The sequence below is a fragment of the Microtus oregoni genome, unplaced genomic scaffold (genome assembly GCF_018167655.1).
Source record: "Microtus oregoni isolate MIOR12 unplaced genomic scaffold, Mior012 000030F_ref0000283, whole genome shotgun sequence".
NCBI classification, from domain to species: Eukaryota; Metazoa; Chordata; class Mammalia; order Rodentia; family Cricetidae; genus Microtus; species Microtus oregoni.
This window is the reverse complement of record NW_024543089.1, coordinates 16,918,312-16,945,469: the sequence shown is the minus strand read 5'-3', so window position 1 is coordinate 16,945,469 and position 27,158 is coordinate 16,918,312. Positions and strand designations below refer to the sequence as shown.

Here is a 27,158-nt window from a genome sequence, read left to right as displayed (position 1 = left end):
CAATCCTATAAACATTTCCTGAAAAGATTTTTTGAAGCAATGAAACCTCAAAAATATGAAACAGTTCTGTAAAAACACATCTGCGGAATTACACATAATGTAAATTACTTAACAAAATAGTGTTCAAGTTGCAAGACTATGGAGTGTGGCAGTCAGCTGTGCAGCTGCTAACTATGATCCCGATTGTAGAGAATTTTAACTCATGATTAGAATAGTATTTGCTCAGCTCCAGATATATCTTGGAGTCTGAAAGCAAAAGACATCAAAATCCTGGGCTCAGTTAGCAATATACATATACACACATACATCTTCATGTTTTCCAATATTCCTTGGATGTCTTCACACACAATCAATATGTTTGTATGCTACCTCATTAGGTTTAAAGGAAACATTAAATCACTTCGAGCACTTTGATTATGAAGTTAAAAATTAAACTTCCCTATAGAGCAGAACCACAGACTTGTGTACTTCAGAGACAGTTTCTCTTACTGAGTCCCAAGACGAGACTACATCTTTAGACAAAACTTCTACACTGATAGCATTGTCCTACAACCAGAGCTGTACAAATAATGTCCCCTTAATCAATAACTTTTATTTGTGTCTCAAAGACTGGTGTGAGAGTAAAAGCCAGGCTATCAGTTCAGACAACAAGGCTTCAAAGTTGAGCTCAGCCATGTAATTGAGCATTCTCTGTCTCCTCCAGCACAAAGGGGAATGATAGGAGGAACTGACTCAATAACGCTTTGTGCCGGAGGATTAAATGTGTTTAGAAACAGAAAATACCTAGAAATTTATCACAGGCCAATAGTGCTACTGAAATGTTGGTCCCTTTTCTTTTTGGAACAGTTTGTACCCAAACCAACCAATCCATCTAAACTAGTCCTTAGATACCTGGTGAAAGGTCAGAGTTATACAAAACTCATTATACGTATGATAAAATAACTAGTGACTTACTATTCTGAACACGCAGAAGTTTGCTCAAGAGTTTCTGACCCTTATCTCAGTTAGGGTTATTACTGCTGCGATGAAGCACTATGGCCAAAAGCAAGCTGGGAAGAAAAGTTTTGTTTTGCTTAATCCGCATCACTCTTCATCATGGAAGGAAGTCAGGGCAGAAACTAAACAGGGCAGAAACTTGGAGACAGGAGCTGATGCAGAGGCCATGGTGGAGTACTGCTTACTAACTTGTTCTTCATTGCTTGATCAGCCTGCTCTCTTAGAAGCCAGGACCACCTGCCCAGCGTAGGTGACATGTGTCCTAGGGAATGTTACTCTCAGTTTCAGAACTTCCATTTAAAAGAAAGTTCACTTGTAAGAACCAATTCCAGCTTCAACATTACATGCCTTTTTTTTCTTTTTTAAGATTTTCATATCTGTTATATGTACAGTGTTCTGCCTGTATGTCTGCCTACCTACAGGCCAGAAGAGGGTACCAGATTTCATGACAGATGGTTGTGAGCCACCATATGGTTGCTGGGAATTGAATCCAGGTCCTCTGGAAGAGGAGTTAGTGTGCTTAATCGCTGAGCTACCTCTCCAGCCCCTCAACATGACATTCTTTAAGTTTGGTGAATAGTTTTAGATTCTTTGCTTCCAAATAAGCAGATCCAAATAAGCAAGTCTTTCTGTATCCATAAATTCAGTTGTAATCCATGGAAACCCATTGAGTGGCAGGTTGAACTAGGTAAATTATTAAAATATATCTTGAAGAACAAGTTTAGAATTAAGTTTGCTGAAGATGCATTTTTGGAAACAATCCATACAGGCATGGTGAAAGAATCTCAGTCTTGCATGTGTTTGATAAATATTTGAGCATCTGCTAAGGGCCAGGCACTGTCTTAGATGCTGGGAATCTAAATGGAGAAAAAAGTCATCCCATGTTGAAAGGGCCAGCTAACAAAACAAAACAGAGCAAAGCAAGGAATATGTAGTGCCTTAGATGGGGATAAGTGCTCTGAAATATAATAAAAGAGGCTAAAGCAGAGGATGACATGGCATGGGAAGTTTAAAGAGTCTGTTAAAAAAAAGACATCTGGGAAATCCTCATACCACTGAAACCTAAAATAAAGGAGAGCATAAATGTATCGATGTATGGAGGTGAGTATTCCACACTGGGCAATGAAACACCTCCAGTGCAGGTGGTTGGCTGACTCATTTTAGCAATAACATGGAGACCATGGCAGTAAAACAAAGTTAGGCTAGTAAAAGTGGGAAGGGAGTGTTGTGAAAAGGCCTCTTGTTGGTTCCCAGCTGCTCATCCCTGAAATAATCACACAGAAACTATATTATTTACATCACTGCTTGGTCCATTAACTCTAGCTTCTTATTGGCTAACTATTACATCTTAATTTAACCCATCACCATTAATCTGAGCATCACCATGAGGTTGTGGCCTACCAGCAAAGTTTCAGCATGTCTGTCTCCAGTGGCGACTCCATGGCTTCTCTCTGACTTAGCCTCCTATCTCCCAGCATTCAGTTTAGTTTTTCCCGCCTAGCTCTGTTATACCCTATCAGGCCAAGTCAGTTTCTTTATTCATTAACCAATAGAAGCAACACATAGACAGAAGGACATCCAACACCAACGGAGACAGACTGACAGGAATGGGCCACAGGCCTATGTCTGTGATCAGCCTTGTTTACTTCCTGAAGGACTCATACTCCTAATTGGATGTGTGATAGGAAACCACTGGAAGGTTCTGAACAAAGACTTTATGTGTCTAGAGGTTTAACAGGTTTCCTCTGACCTTTATGAAGAATGGCCCAGAAGTACAATTACAGTTACTTCAGTGGATGCACTGTCCCAGGAAGGATGATTGCATGGCTTGTTTTAATGCTAGTTTCCTGCCAAATGGCCTCATCGTCTAAAGGAAGATGGATAATATTAATTTCCAGGCATGGGACAGTGTTGCAATGGCTACATGCTATGGGTTGAGTGATGTTTACCCAAGACCCAAGTGTTCTCACAATGCCTATTTGCATATTTAAGGCATTGAGGGACTCAGAATGTGTCCAACTCCAAAGTCTCCCAAGCCTATCCTACCATGGGCTCTCTTTTCTATGTGCTTTGGTTCAAAACAAGCTGGGTTCAAATAGAAGCCCATGGCTTCTGGGCCATTGAACTCTGAGTTAATCTTCTACTCCCCTAACCTCATCTCCACATTGTGAGAGTAATAACACCTCACGGGGTGAGAAGTAGATCAGATATTGTTTGTAAAGTGCCGCAAACCATTCCCTCAATTAACACTACTTCCCTGTGTCCCCTTTTTTTATATTCTTTAAAAACTAACCATCTGTGAACACAAACGGTGTAAGTTTTAATGAGATTCATTGTGGCTGGAATGTAAAGACTCAGCCTACCAAACAGTAGCACCTACTTTTAGAATATCTGCCATGACCCAGCATGCAGAGATGCTCAGAGGCAACCACAATGGCTATAATTTCACAGCACATTAGACTGCGTTATAGTATGCATATTCAGCAGGCCTAAGAAAGCTTTTGCAAGGGGAGGACATGTCCGTGGGCTCAATGGCATCCTCTCCCACCTTTCAAAAGTTCTGTTGAAAGTGTTGCGTTGCCTTCATTAGCAGTAACAAGAACATTCAGAGTAAATGAAATTGAATGAGCTGTGTCTTTTCTTCCTGTGCCTATCTGGTTTGGTGGATATCCCTGTGCTAAAGGACAGAGAAGCCTCCAAATGGTACAGTTCAAATATGTCTGATGTACAAGTACAGGACAGTAAATAGACTGAATACTTTAAAATACAAGTAAATGTAAATTGTTTTCCATTTTACTACTAGTACTCGAGGTTCTACGCTGATTGGGACTATGTCTCCAAATTGGGGGAAACAGTCAAATATGCACTTTTAGATTAGTATTTTAGATACCAAACAGTTTGTAGATTATCTAGCAATTTTGTGTAAAAATTGCTAAATAAGCGGCTGTTTCCTGAGGGATGGTATATTGGAGTAGTCAGCAGAGCCTTGCCGTGTAGAGCTTGCCAGATCTGCTCACCAGATCTGCTGGAAATTGTGGCTTGAATCCCAGGCTCTGTTTGATACTCAGGCGCCTTGCTAGGAAGGCAGACAGACAGACAGATGTTCTGGTTTGTAGTTTCCTCAGGATTCTGCCTTCCTGATCAAAATAAGTGCTATCTGGGATCCCCGGAGAGATCCTCCGGACTTTTGTTATTTCCTGAATTCCTGCAACTGCTTCCCACCCCAATGCCCTAATCCAGGAAAGATAAAATCAAATCAGTGAGAGATCCCTGTAGCTTTGGCATTTTGCCTGTCAAAAGTCCCTAATCGTGGTACTATTACTAGAATGCATTATTTTCAAGTTACTTTAAACTTCTCAAAGAAGCTCTGAGAAATCCTGACTTTCCAAACTCTCCGAATGCTACTCTTTTCCTTTCTTCCTCCCTTTTCTCCGTCCGATTTTTCTGTCTTTTCTTTCTTTCAATTTTTAATATAGCATACAATATAATGAATTTCATTATGGTATTTCCCACCAGCATTCTCATCAAAGAGATCAGAATCGAATTTTTGGTGTAAATAAAGAATCCCTCTTACCTTGGTTTTGTCTCCTCTCCAATCTGGAGTGTCTTAGAGTTCTGTTGTCCAGGCCTAAGCTGCAGGAGGCCTGTCTTGATTATGTTTCCTATGCCTGTGTCGATGAGACACATGGACTCGCCTTTGTTCATAGAACACACCGAGAGCATTTCGGGCGTTATTTCAGGCACTGTGAGGTTCAGCAACAAAGAGAACGGTGACAAGCTGCTATGGAAATTCCATCTCCAGGAATATTCAGAGCTATCAGTTCACACAGGGCCTCTTCGGCTTTTAGATTTGGGGGCAGACCTTTCTGTAGAGTTGGTTTTGTTCTTTGCATTAGAGGAAGCGCTAGAGCTCTCTGGGCCTGGAGAACAGGCTTCTGTGTTTGCGTCTTACCCAATCAACAGCCTTTGTTTGCAGTAGATGTCCACTCAGCAGTTGTTTGGATGGAAGTGAGTCGGAGAGTGTGTAAGAGAAGAGAGGAGAGTGTCCCTGCCCTCGGCCTCGCACCTGTTATGGGGCCCTAATACTGACTGCATACAAACTCTTAATTTAGATGTCAATTTTACCGATATACTTGACAAGACAGTTTTAGAAAACACTTTGGGTGGTGGGTATACTTACTGTTGTCTCCCTAGGCAATTTCATCTTTAAGCCTGGAACAAAGGTGTTTCATAGTATAATATACTGAAGTTGAAAAACAGGAGCTAGTATTGATATAGTTCTAATTCAATAGAAATGTGGTGGGTGTTGAAATATATCTTAAAAATTGTTTATTTATTTATTGTGTGTGTGTGTGTGTGTATTTGTGTCTATGTTTAGCACATGTACAGAGCAAGCTGTGGAGGCCAGTAGAGGGTATCAGATCCCCTGGAAATGGAATCACAGACAGCTGTCAGCTCATCATGGTGCCTGGAACAGAACCAGGGTCTTGCACTCTTTCTGTTTGGACCACCTCTCCAGCCCGCTGGTGAAATGGATGTTGAGAGATCTTAGTAAAATTGTGAAGACTGGGAGATGTACTTCGGAAACAATGTGATAGGGATTCTTGCACAGAATCTGCTTCTTCAGACTGGGTGTGTAATGGCAGAAAGCCTGTTTAGTGTGCACGAGGCCTTCTCACACTGAACAGGAGTGCACACACACATACACACACACACATACACTTGCATGTGTGTGGACACCTAAAATAAATGAAAATAAAATAAAATAAAATATCCCTTATTGGATAGAGCTTCAAAAATCTTTATTTAAAATCCACTTAAATAACCCTAGGATTTATGGATTTCTTTTCTCCTGCTCTCCTTCATCATGCTAAGCTTATTTATTTCCAATTCCTAAGCTATCTTATCTTAAAAGTACATTTTAGTCCGAGAAAAAATTCATTTTCTGTTTTCCACTAAATATCTTTTCACCAAATCAATGTATATCTCTTAGCATTTAGTGCACGTTCTTGTTTTTACTGCTGAAAAGATTCTAGTTGTGCTCAGAATTCTTATCGCAGTGTATTTTCAGTCAGCTTTCTCAGGATTAAGTTGTTTTTTACTTCTCAAGGCAGGGTACTCTTAACCAGGTTCTTTTTCCATAGACAGTTGCTCTGAGTTCATGGGTCAGAGGACCCATGACCAAAATGATCACACAACCTTCTTTTAAACTTATGTTTTAGGGAGCTAATGCATGCACTCACTTAAGGGAAAACTAGAAAAGGACAGTAGCTCGCACACACACACACACACACACACACACACACACACACCCACATCCTCCTCACCTGCTCTATCCTACGTCACCCGCCTTAGGCCAAGGAACCAAGTACTTGACTTCGAGTCATATACCACATGACTTTACGTGGTCATATACATACCATAACTTTGAAAACAGTAACTTATTAATAAAAACAATATCTGTAAGTGGCAACACCTACCGCTTACTTTTACGGAACCTTTAGCATACATTATATGGGCTTTCAGAGGAAACAACGATTCACAAAAAATATGTCTGTCAACTATCCCAGGCATGTTTTATATTGACCATAACTGATCTAATCATGAGGTAACCCTACAGCCCCCATTTTTCAAAAGGGAAGATAAAGTTGGTAAGGCACAGGAATAATAGCTAACTGATACCTGTTACCTAGAAATTTAGGAGGCCATCATTGCGAACTTTAGATTATATGTAGCTTCCCCCAAATAGTTCCTCTTCTTTAATTATTAACTCTACTATGTACAAGGTACCAAATTGAAGAGACTCTTCTGTAAATACAATGAAGTACCCAGGACTTAGCCCCTCAAACCTAGAATTTAGCCTTTCTATGGGACGGACCCCCAGCAAATTCAATGAAAATAGAGTATCCACGTACTGATACAGTCTATATCTTTCACTCTGTCTTAAAGCCTCTTTTCTGAAAGATCCAACCAGTTTTTTGTTTGTTTGTTTAATGAGAATGGGGAGAAGTGAAGTTATTTGGGAGTTTATTTCAGTCCCCTGAAGCGGTAAAGAAGAGGTTAAGAGGGACCTGGAGGATTTTTGAAGTCTTTGGTTTGGGAGGTTCCATTTGGGAAAAGGTGCAGGGGAGACTGTGGTGACAAGGGACCCAAGACAAGTTCTCATTCGCTTAGATTTCTGCTCCTGAGTAGTTGAAATCTCACCTGAGGGCGCAATTGGGCACTCCGGGCATGTGGATGGAAATATTAACAAGCAGAACTTGTCTGAGCAGCGCCACAGAGGACATGGCAGGGATCGTGCGTCCCCTTTAAAGGTTCCCGAGCCGGCCTGGAGAGGGAGGAAACCCTGAGAGGCTGCACTGAGGGAGAAACCCACAAGCCGCTGAGCCGAGAGGAGGCAGCGTGAGAGCACAAACTTCAGACGCTGCAGCCCCGGGCGGAGCTCGGGCGAGCCTCGGCAGCATCCTCCTCTTGCTTCTCTCCACTAACTCCCGGACGCCCGGAGCTGCCTCTCCGAAACTTCCAGGAGCACGGGGGTGAGAGCCGTCACCCGGGGAAGTTTGGGCTGTAGCTTGGTTTGGAGGTGCTTTCCGCGCGCCCCAGTAGAAGCAGGACCCACGGCGATGCTGAGTGCTGCGCCGGGCTGGGGGCGCCCGGAAGGCGCGCTTACATCCGCGGTCCTGTTGCGGTCCCCAGTGCTCTCCGCATCCCGCGAGTGATGGGAACAAGGGCCCGCCCAAGCAGCCGCTGTCGCCGTACCGCCCCTTCGCTCCCTCCTGGCGCACGGAGTCACCCAGGCGCACCCCGTGAACCTCGAGACTGTCCTCTCCAGCTGCCGCCGCTACCTTGACTGCAATCACCGCCAGAGGGTGGCCGGCTACGTACTGGCTCTCCAATAGACTGAGGAGCACTTTTTGGGGGGCCCCTCTTCTTCTGTGCTCACACCCCAAGTTTGCAATCGCCGCGTAGCGGCGCCCGGGCACACGCAGTGGAAGCGCACGCCGGGAGGCTCAGCAGGACTGTGGAGGCAGGAAACCGCACAACTGCTCCTCCGTTTCGGCTCTTTGTTGTTCGCCTTGGATGATCCTAGGAAGTGGCTGCTGAGCCTCCTCGCAAACCGGGGGTCCAGGGAAGACAAACCTTGGGATTTTTCTTTGCATAGGGCTCTGAGGGTTTGACAAGCCTCCGGAGAGGTCGACGAGAAACTGCCCTGCAAACTCTTGGCGGATTGACTCACGTTGCTTATATTAAGCCTTTGTGTGTAGAGTGTATGGTGTGTGGCTTCCATAAATTTGGAGATCCCCGCTTCTGCTCCCTTCTCTTGGCATGAGACTGTATGCAGGACCCACCCGAGGACAATGATCGCGGAGCCTGCTCACTTTTACCTCTTTGGATTAATATGTCTCTGTTCAGGTAACCTGCACTCTTGATCTCCTTTACTTGATCGAACCCTGACCCCTGAACTGACTCTTAGCGACCTCTCCCTTCTAAGGCCAAAGGGGGCTCGACCCTTCCAGAACTTCTACGGGAAAAGGTTTCTAGTTTCCCATTTGAGGTTGTCCATTTGGCCTTTCACCCCAAACTCCCCAGAAACCTCCCCAAATCTCTTGGTATACCCGGCCTTTCACCAAGTTCAGGGCACGCCCAGCTTACTCTAGGCAAACGCTTGTCTAAGCACTTGGATGGGAGGAAGCTGCGAGTTGTCCCCAAGTTTTGATTTCCAGGATGAGGCCAAATGAGTATCATCCATCTGAGGAGTCCTAAGGGGTGCTAGAGTGGAGGGGGGAGTTGTGTGTGTGTGTGTGTGTGTGTGTGTGTGTGTGTGTATCGAGGGGGGAGGAGGGCCTGTGATCCCCACTCCCCAGGAATCTGGTCCTCCAATCCACTCCCCCTCTTCCGAGCTCAGGGGTTTGTTAGAAGTTGTTTTATGTAACCAAAGTCTGTAATTAGATTCGATTCTGAAGTAACTTGAGGAAATAACTCCTTTCCGTGGTAGGATCTAAACTAGCCTCTGCCTGGCTGGGCTTAGAAGGGAAACAAACGGGAGGTTGCCAGTGTCTGAAAGTTGCCTGGTAGTCTTTATTGGCGAGACAGACGAGGAGGCTGCCTTCGTATTTGTGGGCTGAACCAAAGAGTTCTGCAGTCCCATATGAAGGGCTGGAAAGAAACAGGATACTGTCCAAAGAGCAAGCACTTTTTCCTGCACTCCTTAAGACTCTTCAACGATGGGCGACTGAACCATGAACTCAACTTCTGCTTCTTCTCTGGATAAATTCTGGTTTCAATCATGGATCCAATTTCAGGCTTACTAACACACACTGAACCTTGGGGAATTGTTATAGTCACATACTGAGTGAGCTTCAAGTTGCATCAGGGCCTAAATGTTAGAGTCACTTAATTTGCATAATTATGAAATAATTTTGAGGTTACTTTGAACACTTGTGGTCTATGGTGAGTCTTCATGGATAGATCAAAGCTTTTACTGAAGCCAAGAGGCTACTAAAAGGGGAAAAAAAGAGAAAAGAAAAACCCACAAGAACTAACTGATAGTAAATAAAGCCTAAAACATGTAAGCTCCTGAGAGATGGTTCCTTGGCGGAGAGTTAAAAGGCACATTTGAACTAAGCTCAATAGGAAACACACTAACTTGTTACTCATGTGAAGGAAACATAAATTGGAATCTCAGCCTTGCCTATCTCATCTGTGTCACAGGGATGGATGAGAAGATTAAACCAACTCTTTGGGGGCCCTTCCCCCGCTCCCACTTCCAACTTCCCCTTTTCGTGTGGCAGCCTTTCATCCCAGTTTGCATATCTAGATGATTGAATAGTTCTCCCTTCCCTATTCTCAGCCATGGATGCAAATCAAAAGCATTAAGATCTGATCTATCTCTCTGTCGGTTTTTTTTTTTCTGTGTCACCCCGTAGTTTAATTTATAGCCTCAGATACCTTTGAGATTTTTCTGTTGATTCACCTTCTCTTGTTAAAGTTTGTTCACGTGTGTAAAGGAAGGTGTCAATGTGATGAGTGTCTGGAGGGGCAGATTACCCAAGATAGGGGGATTAATGGTCATTAGTCACTGTTGGAGCGGAGTTTGTGTATGTTGGGACATTTTATCATGGCTGTAGATTAAAGAGAGGGTCACGTTAATAGGGTATCCCTGAAAGCTGGTCCTGTCAGCCTTCAAATTCTGTCTTCAGTTGGGAAATATGTGTGTGGGGGGGTGGAGTCCTCGCTTGTGTTTAATAATTTGAACAGTACTGAGATCCCAATTTGAATAGACGTGGGACATGTTTGGAATCTTAGCGCCAACATGATTTCTTGGCTTCATTTTCACTTGATGTCTGTGTGAGCCATTGAGTTTGTAGCCCTCAGGTTTCCCTCGAGTTGTGATGCTTGTCTGCTTTGCCAGGTTCCAGGCCAGAAGTGGCTTTCTAGCGCTTTCTACTCACATTCTACCAGGAGCTTTTAATTCCTTTGATAACTTTCTCTTATGCTCCAAATTCCTGGGAGACCAAACCGTTGGACTCCTCAGGTGATTTCATGACCCTGGTCTTCTGGAAAACACCATGATTGATTTAAAAAAAAAAGAAAAGAAAGAAAGAAAAACGTAGCAGAGTTAGGTAAGTGACTAGTAACTTGGATGTACCCAAGACACCTGGACAGGGAATGAATGAAGTTCTTGAAAGATTGTGTTTCATGTTTTGCCTCCAGCCTGAGATCACAGTCTAGCACTTGTTAATGGAGTGTATTTAAGAGAAATGTGGTGAGCTTAAATAAATCAAAGTGTACTGCAGGGCTAAGGCGCCTTCGACAAGATTTAACCTGTAAAAGCATCTATTGATTGTCAGTTCTTTTTTTCTCTTCTTTTTGTTTTTAATGCTGGCTGCCAATTTAACAAAGTCTACAGTTATCTTCAAAGAGATCATAAACTCTGTTTTGGTGTGTTGATGGCATTTTGAACATTAAGTATTAAGACTGAGAGTGTTTGCTTTTAGAGCCTTAAAAAAACTTAATGCTACAAAAATACGGGTTCTGTAAAGCAATAGTTTGGGCAAAATGTGGGTATTTTTTTGGAAATTCATTTTAAAGGTGAATTTCTCTCTTCAGTTGGTATACCTGGGTTCCTATGTACTTTTGGGTGAGGCGAGGACTGTTAGGGGCTATCCGGAACAAAGCTCAAGTCTCTCAAGAACTGAGACCACATGTTCTGTCATAGACATCTTACTAAACCTTACTTTCAAGTGAAGAAATGATTGGATTTCTAGTCAGAAATTTCTGTGAGATCTGAGTTTCAGATGCAGTGTATGTTCTCCAGGGCTCGCTTTTTATTCTTTGGGGAGGTGTGCTTCTCTGCACAGCTTTCGGTAATATTCACTGGTTGTTTGGGACAGTGTCTCCGCTCTCTCCCTCCCCCTCCCTTCTCTCATAATCTTCTCTCCCAGCTCCTCCCCACAGGCATTTTGGTTACGTTAACCAATGTTGATTAGTTTTTAAGTTTCAAAAATATATCATTAGTGTGTGTGTGCGTGTGTGTGTGTGTGTGCGTGCGTGTGTGTGTGTGTGTGTATGTGTGTGTGCACGCGCATGCACACGCGCAAGTACTTTGGTGCCACAGTGTGCCTGTGGAAGCCAGAGGACTACCTTATGGAGTTGGGGCCTACCTTCTACCCTTTTGATGCCTTGTCTCTTTTTCTCCTGTGTTGTGCGCTGTGCAACAATTGGCTACCTGCCTCTGGGGCAGCGTCCTGTCTCTGCCTCCCAGCTCACCACAGGAGTTCTAGGATAACAGATGAACCAGCCAATCCAGGCTTTGCACATGGGGCCTGGGGACCATACTCATTGGCAGCCTTAGGCATGTTATCTGCTGGGCTGGCTTGCTGACCCATTTTTATATCTTTTTAAAATATTTAAACATACAGTCTTGTTGGATTTTAGATATAAATACCTAAATTCTTCATGTCTTGAAAAATATCTCTGTCCCCCGATAATGGGTCCTTTAACACCTAAGATTTGTGGCTGAGCTGTTGAAAAAGAGAATGTTTACCTGAGGAGGTTTTTCTTGAGTTTTACTATGACAAATGAAATACTCTCATGTCAAAGTGGTATAAAACACTCTGCTTCAACTAAGAGTGACAATTGTTTACTTATTTTTTATAGTGAGCAGATTTTAGCTGTAACAGTGTTTATAATGGAAAATAGCTGGATTCCAGGAATGCAATTGGAAGGAAATTTAGGAAAACATTATTTAGTGAAGGTCCTAAGTGTTCGAGCCTTCATCTGTTAACTTCTGTGTTCTTAAAAGATGCTTAGGCGAGATTTGAGTTAATTTTTAAATTTTACTTTTGCATGTGCGTGTGGTAGATGCACGTAAGTGTGGGTGTTTCTGACTCTGTGTGCACAGCATCCAGCAGGGACAGCAAGTGTTCTGCGCTATCACATTTAGCCTTATATTTTTGAGACAGGTTCTCTCATTGAACTTGGAGCAAGGCTGGCAGGCAACACACCTCAGTGATCACTTGTCCATGCTGCCCTTAGCACTGGCGTTACAGGCTTTGCCTGACATTTTATGTGGGTGCTGGGAATTTGAATTTAGATTCAAATGCTTACACAGCAAGAACATGCAGAATCATCTTTCTGACTCTTTATTTCTTTAGAAAAATGTCCAGTTATTAATTCAGAAATGTAAACTGCCCTGAAAACTTGATTATTTTCAAAGGTTGAAATTATAAGGAAATCCAATTAGGCCTAAGGTAATCTCTATAATATGTAAATTTGAGAATTCGAAAAAGTAAGGAGAATAGAAAATAGAAACATAAGTTTAGAGAATGTAGTAAAGGATGAGATCTGTAATTATAAGGTGTTTGTTTCTTTTATTTGCACGAGGCAGGTCTCATTAAGTAGCCCTGGCTAGCTGGAACTCAGAGATCTGTCTGCCTCTGTCTCTTAGATGCTAGGATTAAGGCCTAGCTCTTAATCTAGTTAAAATATATGGAGAAAGTGTGGGATGGGGATGTAGCTTAGTGGTAGGGTGTTTGCTTATCTTGTGCAAGGTCCTGTTTTGATTCTTAGCACTGTATAATAATTCTCTCTCTTTCTCTCTCTCTCTCTCTCTCTCTCTCTCTCTCTCACACACACACACACACACACACACACACACACACACGTACGCACATGGGTGAGGGGATTGTAGGCTGGATGTAGAAGGTAGAGTCCTTTCTAAGTGGATTCTGCCTTCTGTCCATGTTCCTTGACCACACACAGCAGAAGCCAACTAGGAAGACTGGGGATTCGTGAAAATCTGGTACCATTGTCCGTGCTCGGTGTTTGGAAAGTCTGTGAAGAATCGGCTTTCTTATATTTTATAAAAGTAAAAGCAGTGGAAACCCATTCAAATCTTTAATGCAGTACAAGGATTTCTTTCAGAACGTGGTTCCCAAGATTTCAGCATCTTGTCTGTGTCCTATGTATGCAAAAGAGAAAGCACTAAAGAGTGATTGTATCATCACACCTTTTCTTTGGGTAGGGGGAAGTGAAGGGGCAGGAGGGGATAATTAAAGAATGCGATTGAGTTCAAATTCTGGGGCAAGGAATGAAACTTTGTGATGGCTTCCATGAGAGCATGAATCTCCAACTACCACTTAATAAACCATCATCACTATCTTATGCAACATTTATGAGTGCCCTATGGCAAAGGTAGTGGTGTGCGGGTTAGATACTTATTTACCTTTATGATTGTGGAACATCACTGAGGAGTTGGGAAATGTGGGTGAAGCTGGCTTGTTTCAAACTCTTTATTAATGGATATTGTCCAAGTTAAAAAAAAGAGAAATGAAGGTAAAAAAAATGTCTCAATCACCTTTTACTTTACCCCATGGGAGGAGACTGTGGTTTGAACTCTTGAGAGTTTGAAAGGGAGACATTATGTTTCCTGTCGTTAAGAAAATGGTCTTTAAACCTTTAGATCACCCAGGAAGAAAGTCCACTCTTTACATCTAACCAGATTGCTCTCAGCTTTGATCCCATCTGGGCTGAAAGTAGGGGACTCAGTGTATGTCAAAACACGGCCTGTTGGAGGTACAAATGCCTAGAGATCCCAAGTTGTGTTTGGGAAAATGAATGCTGTTCTTTCATGCACACTTCAGGAGAGATTTTTTTCTTTCTGAATCTCAAGGAAAATAATTGGTACTTGTCAGGGAGGAGCCTGCAGAGAGACAATCATTTCCCCCCTGGTTGCTCTTCCCCTCTGGGTGAGCTATGGGCTGGCAGTCATTGAGCAGGAGATGAGCCTTCTGCTTGATTGCCATTTGCAGATGACTCTCTTCATGGTTACTGATCATGGGAGGGTTGAGCATTAATACCTGGTTGATCAGCTGGTTGGAAACTGCTTATGCATAGCCAATAAAGCTGCCATCCTGTGGAGATCAAAAGACCACCTCCTTTTCAACGCTGGATTAGAATGGTTTCCTTTTCTCTACCTGCACTTTCGGCCCTTTCGTCCAGTCTTGCTGCTGACCAAGAGGAAGCGAAAAGATTATAGTGTACAGGGAGCTAGCTTTGATCTCCCCCGCCCCCTCTCTCTTTCTCTCTCCTGATATTTCTAACACTGGATGGTGTCATGTTCCTACCTTTGTGGGAGAGCCACGCCTCATTACCCAGCATCCAAAATAGGCTTCTCCAAATGCCCTTAGCTTCTTTTTCTTTGGCTTACACACACCTTATGAAAGCGTCGTTCTACACTTCAAAAATTGTTCCGAGCAGCACGAGTACATACTTCTGATTTCATTCATGGAGAGAAGTCCCTCTGTGGCTACTGCTGCGCCTCGCGTAGGATAGGTTTAATGCCTGTCCACTAGTTTGATACCTAAGTGAAGCTTTGAAAGCCCCACCAATGGATGCAAGCAATGCCAGCAGAGTGCCATGCTTCCTGTAAAGTGCTAAGTGGTTGATTTACACGTGTCTTACAGGACATTATCAGCTTTGATTCCTAGTAAGGCAGTGTATTTGAAGAATCTAATACAAACAAACAAACAAACAAACACACAAAAAACTCCAGCATATTTGTAAAGCACTTCTTGCAATAGCAATTCACGGTTACATTTTTTCAAAGATTCTTTTGGATAAACTGTAGAAAGCATCCAGTTGGAAATACATTTCTCTTCTCCAGCTGTAGAGGCCCAAAGAGCAGGGAACAGTTCTCCGTTGTCAGCTTTAGAAGGACAGTCTCAGGACAGTCCCGTGAAATTACTTGGGAGGCCTTCTGTTTGCAGCTATAGGGCGTTCAATTTATAAAAAGAAGAGATGTATTTTTATTTTATGTGGATGTGTGTGTGCTTCGCTGTATTTACCATGTGTCTACAGGAGCCCTCAGAGGCCAGAGGAGAGCATCAGATGCCCTGGAATAGAGTTACAGGTAGTTGTGAGCTGCGAGATGTAAATTTTGGGAAGCTAATCCTGGTCCTCTACAAGAGCAAGAAGTTCCCCTAACTGCTGAGCCACCACATGGGTCCACTTTCTCTTGCCACCTCCATACAGATTCTCCAGTGGATGTGAAGAAAAATATTTGAGGAATAAGATTGTTAAGATGTATCTATTTAGTATGTTAGAAATCATTTCTGGCGCTCACCACCTCTTGATTTAATTGTAAATTTCCAGGACAACAGGAGATGATTCTCAGATATCATAAAGAGTTCAGAGCTCACTGCGCAGGGATGTTAATAATGGACCATTATGGAAAAACTTTAATCCACTTATCCTCATTTCTGGACTGTAGTGAATGGGGAATCAGAGTCCAGAATCGAACGTCTGTCCACGAATGTGATTTTGTGTCTGCTACAGTTAGCTTCAGTAGTCAATGTGACATACCTGGTGAAAGGAACCACAATTGAGGAATTGCCTCCATTGGACTGGTGGTGGGCATATCCATGTAGCATTTTCATGATTATGCATGGATGTAGGAGAACCCAGGCCCCTGTGGGAGGTGCCATCCCTCGGCAAGTGGGCCTAGGCTGTAAGGGAAAGGTAGCGGAAACCGAGACTGGCAGCATTCCTTCAGTGCTATTCCGACATGGTTTCAGCTTCAGAACCTGCCTCCAAGTTCCTGCCTCGAGGGCTTGTCCTGGCAGTAGACTGCAAGTGCAAAAGCAGAATGAGCCTTTTCTTCCCCAATTTGGTTTTTTCAATGTGTGGTCACAGAAGCAAAAACAAACAAACAAAAAACCCCTAGAACAATATATTGCAATATATTGATGTCCCTCCCAATATTGTATAGTTGTAGATAATCCTGAAGAGATGGACAGTTTCATAATTTCTTCTCTTAACTTAAGTAGCCTGTGTTCTGTTACATTTTCCTTCTTTAGTGTATGAGTATTTTTAAATCATTTTTTTTTAATTTAAAGTACTGATGAACTAATGCTAACTTGTCTCAAGCAATGTGCCTATCTCTTTCATATGAAACTAAACCTATGCTTTATATTTCGATGGCTCTGAAGCTGGTGTTGTTGATGACGGCTTGCTTTAGATGGTGGCCTTTATCATGCCGAGCCATCACTGAAATGTTGCTTGCTCATATAACGGAATGAGTCCAAGCGCATTTGTACATGTTAACTACACACCTCAGGGTAACTCTAAACTACTTCGGCTTCTTGGTTTGTGAAGTATTTCAGTCAGCCCAGACCATTCAATTAGCAAGCTGTGTGTGTATAAAAGTGAACTCTCTCATACAGCCTGTGGGCCAGAAAACTCATCAGTCTCCTCTGAGGAGAAGCCCCAGTCCCCCAGCAAGCTTTAATGAAGCTTGCTGCTACAGCTTTCCATACGAATGACCTTCTCCAGACCCACATTTCCTAAACCTAAGCAAAACGCAGGACAAGAACAGGGCAGCCAAGCCTCCATTTGGATAGCTCTGCCTATGTGAAACACACATGTCCCTTTTTGTGGTCTTGGCTTTTCACCGGCGTGAATTCGGGTGGGAGGGAAGTGGCATAAGCATGCATTTCCATTGGGCTTAGTGTGGCGAGCAAGGAAAGGAAATTAGTGAGTTGTTTGGTCTTTAACTGCTGGGAGATTATCACTCTTTAGAAGCACATAGCAAATATGCATTCACATGAGAGAAACCCAAGCATTATTAATTAAATGATTAATAAAATAATGAGTCAGTGCCTTATTTATGCTCAGTTGTGTATACACTTTGTATACACTGACTCTGAAAGACAAGGAATCCAATGACAATGTCGCTGATAAAAATAGTTGTATTGATAAAATCAGGAGTTTATGGGGTGTCACTATCTTCCTGGCAAAGTGCTAACATGCCTTATCTTCCCACTTGAAGCAGCCCCATTCAGAAGGAATGTGTGCTGTTATCCCCATTCATCAATATGGAAAAGAGGTTGAGAAAAGTTAAGCTCTTGATTATCATCAGGCAGTGAGTTGGAGTAAGGGTTTGAAAGCAGCTTGCCTGGTGTCAGAAGTTCTGCTCCTCACAGTTAAGCACTGCGGAATACATTTGCTATATTAAGTTGCCTGGGGTCTTTCCCTGGGTTGTTCCTGTAGGGAACTGGGCTGTGATGCCAACTTGATTCAGCTCCTTGTTGGGCATTAGATCTTTACGATTGCTGTTGTCTCCTCTCTTCTGCTGTTAAATGATAGCTTGCAGAGAGGAAATCACCCTGGTATTACCTTACAAACATGGCAGGACTGTGTAAAATTCAGTCCTGTCCAGTTTGGGAAATCAAGTTGAACTAGTAAGACCCAATCAAATTTTATGATAGTTCAATAGGCGAATTCGGTTCGTCCCCACAGGGATTAAACTTTTCTGAAAAAAATGATCATTGGAGTTGAGTTGTTTTGAGTTTGGAAGTAAATGCTTTCTTGGTGATAAGATGTTATGTGTGACCTGGTTGGAGGCGCTGTGTTAGAATTAGTGTTTCTTTAAGGTCTATTTTTCTCCAGTGACAGGGTTCATAGCAAACAAAAAATAGCTAGCAAAAAAAAAAAAATACTATCACTAGGTGGTGGTGGTACACACCTTTAACTCCAGCACATTGGAAGCAGAGGCAGGCAGATCTCTGAGTTCAAGGCCAGCCTGGTCTACAGAGCTAGTTCCAGGACAGGCCCCAAATTGTAAGCTACAGAGAAACACTGCTTCAAAAAACCAAAAACCAAAAACCACCCCCCCCAAAACAAAACAAAACAAAAAACCCCAAAAACTAAAAAACAAAAACTATGGTCATGCGTGAGTCTGCAGCATAAATTGCACACTGTCAGATGTGGACAGTGTGGTTCAGAAAACTTACTCTTTTTTTTAAAGGTTCTTGTAGATACATCTTTTGATTATGACTTTCTCAGGTCCCATGCTATTTTCAGTGGTGTAGATGGGATCATGTATTTATATTTTCTTCTCTGTTTCTTGAGTTGACAGAAGGCTTAAAGGTAGACTGAACATTCTTCCAGTTTCTTTTCCAATGCCTCGAGTAAAGAAAGCCCTAGCATATCTGAGGCCCTCTCTTTAATGAGATTTGGATTCTTACCCTAAACGTTTTTTTAAGTTAGCCTTTGTAAATATTTATTTTTACTTATTCGTGTATGTATGTGTGTGAACAAACATATTCCAAGGAGGGAGTGGAGAAGCACAGTACAGCTTAAGTGAGCCTATTTTCTCCACCCACTCCATGTGTGCGGGGAGGACACTAAGGTCATCATGCTTGCAGCCACGTACCCCTCCTTGCTGAGCTATCTCACTTGTTCCTGAGAAAGCTTTTCTTCCGGTCTTAAAATATATCTCCTAATAAATGTGTTTGCATACATTCATTGTGTTTGCTGTGTCGTTCTTTAATGCTACTTGTTTATTATATTATTTAGTGTTTATTTTTAAATGTGTGTGTGTGTGTGTGATGTGTTTATATGAGCACATAGAAGTCAGAACAAAACATTAGATCTCCTGGAACTACTATGTAGGTCCTGGGAAATGAACCTAGGTCCTCTGTAAGAGCAGCAAGTGCTCACAAACCATGGAACCATCTCTTCAGCCCTCTACTTGTTTACTAGTAATGGAGTTTAATAACACTGTTTCATCAAGCTGAGCTATTATTAGTCTATTAAAATTAATTATTGCTATCATTGTGTGTGTGAGGGGGTTGATGGACATGCCATGGGGCTTGTGTGGAGGTCGGAGGATTTTTTTAGAGTTTGCCTTGAGACTCCAACTTGGGTCATCAGGCTTACATATCAAGGGCTTTATCTACTGATCCATCTGGCTGCCCAGCTACTGTTTTCAATGTGTTTCGTAGGGATCTTCCTAAAGATAGCTTGAGGAATCTCAATCCTCATCAATTGAAGAATCCATTCTCTCTCTTTTTTTCTTTAACTTAAAATGTAGAAAACATGTAGCTTTTTTTACTGGATCTTTCATTTTACACCAGAGTTCTTACACTATGTTGACGCTAATCTTTTTTATTTCTTGACCCAGAGATTTAAAATGATTTAAGAAACTAGGTACTTGTTTCCTCAAGATCATTTCCTACTGAGCCATTTAGTCTAAAATCACAGTTCATGGAAAAATAAAGCAAAAGAAAACAGAATTTGTGAGATTCTGTTTTCTGCCTGATGGTTGTTTTTAATGACTGAAGACTGAAATGTCACTCGGGGCCTGTTTATGGAAGAAAATGCTGAAATCAGGTCCGGGGCACAGTTAGCTGGAGCTTGCTATGGAGAGCTAGGACATGCATGAACATAAACTTAAAATGGTTTTCAGAGAAGCCGTAAACTCTTTTAACAAATTCTCCCAAGTGATTAGTGGTATATTAGTGACTAAATTCAAAATGAAATAACAACAGTGCAAGTGCTCAGAACAAGAACGGTGCACTGGTCACCATTGTTGTGGGAACAGTGCTGCATGGTCACTTCCATGACTGACCTAGCTCCTGATGCATGCTCCTATCCTGTATGACTCTGTTGAGTTTTTCTTTCCTGTCTTGGCTTTTCTCATTGTGTTCTAACTAGTTAACTGGTTACATTAATGGCTTATTTATTTAACTTAAAGCTTCTGCCTTGATTGGGTTCTGTTTACACTTCACAAATTGTATTTGTTGAGTGAGGCAAAGTAATCATCAGTTTTACTGTTTGTGTTTATTCTTTTGTCTTAAAGCAAATAAACAAAGACCACAAAAGCCCCAGTGCCCGGTAAACCCTGAGCCCCTGTTGAATTTAACAAATAACTATAGTCTTGAATAAGACAAGAGGTGATCAACACAGTTCTGAAGGTTGACTGATTTCTTCGAAGAGATCCATCACCGTGTTGCATTGAATTCCAAGCTAAGAAAATACATTCAGGAAATAGAAGAAAGAAAAATAGGGAAAAGTGAGGCTATGGCAAAATGGCAAAAAGCCGTGCGTATCTATGTGCAAGAATTTATTGCTAGATCCTATGCTAGATCTCGGTTCCTTTCCTTTCATTATTTGTTTACAGATCATTAGCTGGTTGACAGAAATATTATCATGAGGGAAGCTTAATCGAAGAGTCAGTAATCAGTTCCAATCGAATATTAACCAGAGATGAAAATGAAGCAAGCCTGGTCTAACTTGTCAGGGAAAGCATAATTTAATTTGTGAAGTATTGATTTATACATGGTTTTGAAGACTATATCTAACATTTCTGTGAGGAATCTTGTGCATAATTCATAACTGTTTCTCAAATAACACTTGGAGGATTTCCTTAAGCACCATGGCTGTTATAATTTGGTCAGGTGGCCACAGAGCTACGTACATGAGGAAACTTTCATTAACTGTTCCCCTGACTCTCCCGACAATACCTTGGCTATTTCTTGGTAGATGTAAGTAAATTCTTTCTACATGTAGAATTTTTATTTTAATTTCATTTTGTTTCGCTGCCAAGTGCATGGGATTGCTTTTTGTGTCTGAACAGCTCATCGTGGGGGAATAATATGGCAGGGTCCCATCGGGGATCATTAGGGGCATTACTCATGGAAGACATCTATCAGGGCCGCCCTCCTCATGCTAAATTCGAGAGCTGCAGCTCAGAAATAATATGAGATGCTCACAGGCATGAGGCAGGGAATCACTTCTGAGTGGGAGAAGGTCAAGGCACGGGCAGGGAAGAGGTCAGAAGCAGTAATTTGCCCCGAGCAAGAAGAGCAGATGCATTTGAGGCTGGAAGCCATCCCCAGCATTTCATTGTCCACAGGAGGCATGTTTAAAGATGAGCATTAGCCGATACTTTGACAAAATAGCCTGCCAAGAATAACGGACTCTTCATCCCAATGAAAGGGTGCCTGTGATTTCCACATTTCTTTGGAGATTATTTCTGTAGTTGAATTGTCTCTGTCTTCTTGATCTTTATCAGCTCTGGGACCAGAAGTCTGTTTCTTCCACTTCCTTCTATATAAACGCTTCTTTCTTTGTGACCACCGACATGTTAGATTTGTAGATTTTCTTATGAGAAAATACCTGTTTTATTAATTACTTATAAGCATATTTGGCAGAGCTGCTTCGTTAGGGAAACAACCTGGATCTCATGAATATTCCTCTCACCATCTTGGTTTTCCTGAAATCTCTCTTTTCTATCTGGGGGGTTGCTCTGCCTAGACCCTATTGTGTGGGTTCCTTCTCGTCAGCTTTCCAGCACAGCAACTGTAAACAGTGTCTTTAGCCTATGGGTCTATGCAATGTGGAGGACTAAAGCTACCTGGTCCACATATATGGAGCTGAAGGGTTTGTTTTTCTAGCATCCTGTACAAAACTCCCCTTGCCTCTCTATGTACATCATGACTTCTGCGCATATGGTTTCAGATCTCCTATCAGACTCAGAGGGTCTATGATTAATTCATCAGTTATAACCAATACATGGACCTGTTTGTAAGTTATGAAGTAGTGAAGTGAACAAAGCTGCATTATGAGTTTCTTTTGCTTTGTTGGGAGGAAGAGAAGTGATCGATATTTATTTATTTAATTACCCGTTTATCTGTTTATCTGAGTCAGGATCTTGTTGCGGCCTGTCCTGTGTTTGCTGTGTAGATCAGGTTGACCTGGAACGCTGAGAGATCTTCATCCTCTACTTGCCAGGTACTGGGATTAAAGACATGTGCCACCACACCCACCACCCTCATTTTTGAGGAAAAAAAATATATACTTTTAGAAACAAGAAAGTGATCGATTGAAAGGAAAGGCCAGCATGACTGAATGTCATGTATTCCAGTATTAAAAACAAGCAAGTTGGCCTTAGAACAGCTTTGGGGTAGAAATGCATCAAATTGGGTCTTACACAAGGGATTGATGGTGCTTTGGATGTCTATGCGAGATGGGCATTTCTGCCTTTTTGCATGATATCTTCTACGGCCTCACTGTGGTGGAGTGAGAAGAAGAAACACCGCTTTGACTGGGCCTAGGTTATTATTGCGCTTTACTGGCCACCCAAAGGCTTTCCCCATGTGGTGGGAAAGCAGTTCCTCATCTATATAATGCAAGCATTCACTAGTTGATGTTTAAGTTGTTTCCAGAGATAAGTTTGGTAGTTTTTACCCCAACAGCAACCAACCAAAAAAACTAACTTATCTTTTGCTGGGTGTGTTCTTGGTGTGATTTTGCTGTATGGTTCAGTGATTATGAAAGTGCAGGGTTTAATGGTACAATCTACTGAATAGTCAGTCGGCTTTACCAGGCTACTGCTTCCTTATTAGTAGGGTGGAGGTAAGCAGACAGCTTACTTGATAAGAATCCTGTGCGAATGAAATACATTAGCATATGTAAAGTGCTTAGTATTGGATTGACTTGTATGAGTGTGTAGTTAAGTGTGAAATGTTGCATAGTTCATCACTAGTTTACCTATTGAGAGTCTTTGCCAAATCTTTTGAAAGATACTCCTTCTTGCTGTTTATGGGTACGGACCCTTTGGACCACGTCCAGCTTTAAAAACAGCTGTTAGGTAATATCCTCATGGTCAGCCGCCTAGAGGCTGAAGACAACAAACAAGCCCAGTGGGAAAAGTGTGAGCATCTTTAAGAGAAAATTCCAGGTTCTTCCAGGTTCATTTGACAGGTCAGAGACAGATGGATTCCTGGGCACACTGCCATGCCAACGTGATAGCCATTTCTACACAAGTAAAGAAAATATAATATTGTTTATACGGAGTATGAAAATACCAGCAATTAAGACTGTATCGAGTTTCATTTCCACCCCACCTCCAATTTAAAAAAAATGTTAATGCTTCTAAGAGGATTAAGAGATTTGCAATTTACTGTGAATTATTTTAATCAGATTAAGTATCCTCATTTGGAGCTCAGCTTGTGTGTGTGTGTGTGTGTGTGTGTGTGTGTGTGTGTGTGTGTTGGGAAGGGAGGCCTTCCTTTCTGCAGAAAGAGTTGGGCCCTAAAGAGAAATGAAGTCCTTTTGGATCCTGGGGTTATATGGGGGACTAGCCCTGGAAAGAGAAGGTCCAAAGGAAGTAGACTAGAATAATGCCTGTAGTTATCGACAATGTTCTGTGAATCCAGGAAACTATATCCAGCTCTCCCTTTTTACGATTTAGCCGCTACCTTCAGAATCCATAGGTAAATTAGTGGTATTGGAGATGTGATTCAAGAACAAGATGTTTAAACGAGCCCTTGGCACAGATTGAGAAATCCAGTGTTGATGATAGATTAATAGGGTGAGACTCATTAGTTTGCGAAGTCATTGTCCCCTTTTGTGTCTGGCTGGCTGTAGTGTTGGCCTTATCACTAACAAGCTGGGTGAACTTGATGGTATGACTTAACTTTTCTAGACCTTGTTTCCTTATCTCTCAGGTGGGAGAAGATAAATAGAAAGAGGCGTATGAAGTGTTTCTTCATTAAAAACCATTCAGCGATTAGTCACAGTTTCTGTTCAAAAGTAGATATAGGACTGATTTCCTGGAGTTCTAAATTGAGGTACTGAAGCCTAATAAAAGGCAATTTGTTTTGTTTTAATAAGATATCATTATATTATGTGCTTATTAATGAGAGAAGTTGTAAATTAAACTACTGACTAACTGATATACTATTCAAAGAAGGCATAGTGTCCATTCATAAGAGAGAGCAAATGATGTTTTTGTTTATTTGTTTTATGGCGCTGCATCTCCAACATCCTAGGTCATCCTACTACAGCTGAGTTATAGTGCAGCTCACACTGTGTACAAAATTTCTCTGCAATATGCATATGTATATAGTATGCATATATATATATATATATGTATATATATATTAGTTCTTATTTCATTTTATCCCTTTGTGTGAATGTGTTTTCCAGGAAAGCAGCAGGATATTAAAGCAGTTTTAGTTGCATGGTCTTTAAGTAATATCTGGTAACAGTCACCCGAGGTGAAATTGCAGAAGGAAGAGAAAATTACAGATTTTGATTTCATGACCAAGCTAGCATCCTGTTCTATAGTGCTGTTACTAATCTGTCTGTGATGCATGAACCTATGTGCTGTCTGTTTAGTCTCAGGTCAATACTCCCCCTAAGCCTATCTTATGGGTTTTCTAGGGGCATTCCTGTTTACTCAATTAAGGAAGCTTTCTCTGCCTTCCTGGATCCCAGACACTCCCAGTGACAATTATGTCTCCAAATTGATGCTTTCAGTGTTCCTAAATAAAAACTGCACCTAACAGAAAAAAAAGGCCGAGCTGAAGAGATGGCTTAGTGGTTAGGGGCTCTGGCTGCTCTTCCAGCGGACTTGGGTTCAATTCCTAGCACCCTCATGGCAACTCACAACTGTCTGTAATGCAAGTTCTAGGGTATCTGACAGCCTCACACACACATACATGCCGGCAAAACAACAAAGCCCAGAAAAAAACTATAAAAAGTAAATCGTTTCAAAAGAGAGAAAACATCGTATCCGAGTCACGGCACAAAAAAAAAAAGAGAGAGAGAGAAAACAATGCATTTTCCATTACTCCCAAATCAAATAGAGTAATCCTATATTTAACAATAATCTAACAATCCTTCATGGTAACACATTTAGCATAAATTCAATAGGAAAAAAGAACTCAACGCATAGTGTTTGGGTTTGTGTGAATGTTAACGAGATACATTTAAATATTTTATAGTTTCTTTTTGGGATCTGCAATGTTAAGTCCTGTTGAAACCACAGAAACATCTAGAGAATTTGAGCACTTCCAAGTAACTTTTAAAATTAATTAAAATGTTTGCTTGGTAGTTTACTAAATCTTACCTATAAATAGAATGAGGCCTGTTCAATATTTTCTTCATTAAAAATGCAGTTGTAAAATTTATTTAATTTAGTGTGTGTGCGTGTACACACACGCATGTGAAATGACATATGTATAAAGTTCAGACAAGAGTTTTCTGGAGTTAGTTTTCTTTTACCTTAAAATGGTTTCTGGAGATCAGCCTGGCCTAGAATACACTTCTGTGCTGAGCCATCTCTCTAGCCTTCAAAGTGCTAATGTTTAAATTCTTTAGAATATTTACCATTCAAAATGACTTTTAGCTAGTTACCGGCTCTAGCTAAGAGCTGTTGAGGCTTTGCTAGCAAATTTAGCTATGGTTACTCCACTCAAGGCTTGTGTTGTTTCACCTGATACTCGCAGGAGGTATATGAATCACCAGAGCAGGATGGACACAATGAAATCTGAATATTAAAAGAGAGAATATGCTTCTTTCCAAGGAAAAGGAACATGGTAACAAATTAAATAATACTGGAAAAAAAATCTTTCTCCTAGTCTTCCTGTTAACCAAAGGAGTAAGAAAAAGACAAATATTAAAGCATAGAGAAAAGGAATCGTGTTGGTGGGTGAATCAGAGCATCTTGGGATTATGGTAGGCCCTCCTAGCCTATTCCACACTCACAGCTTCACTAGCAATGGACTGAAATATTTGGAAAACAAATTTCATATTTACCAGCAGGCTTATTTTCTCTGTCATTATTTCTAAAATAGAATAATATAATCACTCTTTGCATTGAGTTTCATAGTGTAAGTAATTCAGAGAATTTAAACTATGGCCAAGGATGTTTGAGGACACATAGAAATATATATGTGTTAAAAGTAACTTGAACAAGCCGGGTGATGGTGGTGCATGCCCTTAATCCCAGTGCTCAGAGAGGCAGAGGCAGTTTGTGATTTCTTTGAGTTCAAGGCCAGCCTGGCCTACAGAGTGGGTTCTAGGACAACTAGAGATACACAGAGAATCCCTGTCTCAAAAACAAACAAACAAACAAACAAACAAAAAAACCAACCCCTCAAAACCCCCAGAAAACAAAACAAAAAAACCCAAACCAAGACAACAACAACAACAAAAAAACCAAACAAACAAAAAATCAATTTGTACATCCTTGGATTTAGGTATCTATTCTTGGAGGTTCTACAGCCAAATTCCTGCTTGTCCTTAGGGAGGAGTAGAGTTAACAGATCTGGTGTCTATGAAAATATTTCTCACCAAAATACTGGGCAGAGTTGACTGGTTTCTTGCTCCAAGTTAGCCAGACTGAATTTCACTGTGTGGTGAAGGAAAAACATTATGGTTTTAGTTTTTAGGTAGGGAAGAAAATGTTTGTTTGAGTGGACTAGAAAGACTTCCCATCTGCCAGTCTGGTTCAGACTCTTCAGATAATGAAGGGAAGAGATGGAGAGTAAAGACAGTAGGGATGAAGGAACAAGGGAAGATGAAGACTTCAGGATGGTTAAACGAAGACAGGGAGCTGGAATAGGATTTGTGTAAGAGGAAGGCATTTGGGCTCTCAGAGTAGCAGTTCAGGAATACGGGAGGGACCATGTACAGAGAAATCACTATGAATTGTGCCAGCAGTACTTGAAAGTACCGGAAATGCTTCTGAATCATTGATTCATAGATGTGGCTTTGGAAGTAACCCTAGCATAAGGGCTAAGAGAAGTTGCTCTAATGAGAAGCTTGGGAGTAAAGGGAGCAAGCAAGCCTTGAATAAAGAGAGCTCTCCCCACGTGCTTTATTATTTCTACTTGAATTACTATAATGTCTGTGCCTAAGATTAGAGGTCTTGTTAAGGAAGAGAAAATGAAAGGAAACGGTCATTTCTGAGTCTGTTGTAGTTGCATCCACTTCAGTTTTGAACAAGTTTGCTCTGTGCTAAGTATATTGCCATTTCAGTGAAATGCTATTGATTTAGAAGAAAACACCAAGGAGCACGGAGCCAG

The 27,158-nt window shown here is 41.6% G+C and overlaps 1 protein-coding gene across 9 annotated transcripts in view; it reads left to right on the top strand.

The window, feature by feature from the left end:
• Positions 1–27,158, top strand: part of Robo1 (roundabout guidance receptor 1) — a 1,017,834-nt gene that overhangs the window by 623,998 nt on the left and 366,678 nt on the right. For 4 of the 9 annotated variants that reach the window (XM_041678495.1, XM_041678498.1, XM_041678496.1 and 1 more), the window contains exon 1: positions 7,404–8,409. The exons of the other annotated variants lie outside the window; for them this stretch is intronic. In XM_041678495.1, the coding sequence (XP_041534429.1) occupies positions 8,355–8,409 (55 nt within the window). In that variant the 5' untranslated portion in view covers positions 7,404–8,354. Of the gene's footprint in view, positions 1–7,403; positions 8,410–27,158 lie in introns of those variants that run through there. 9 annotated transcript variants of the gene reach the window in all.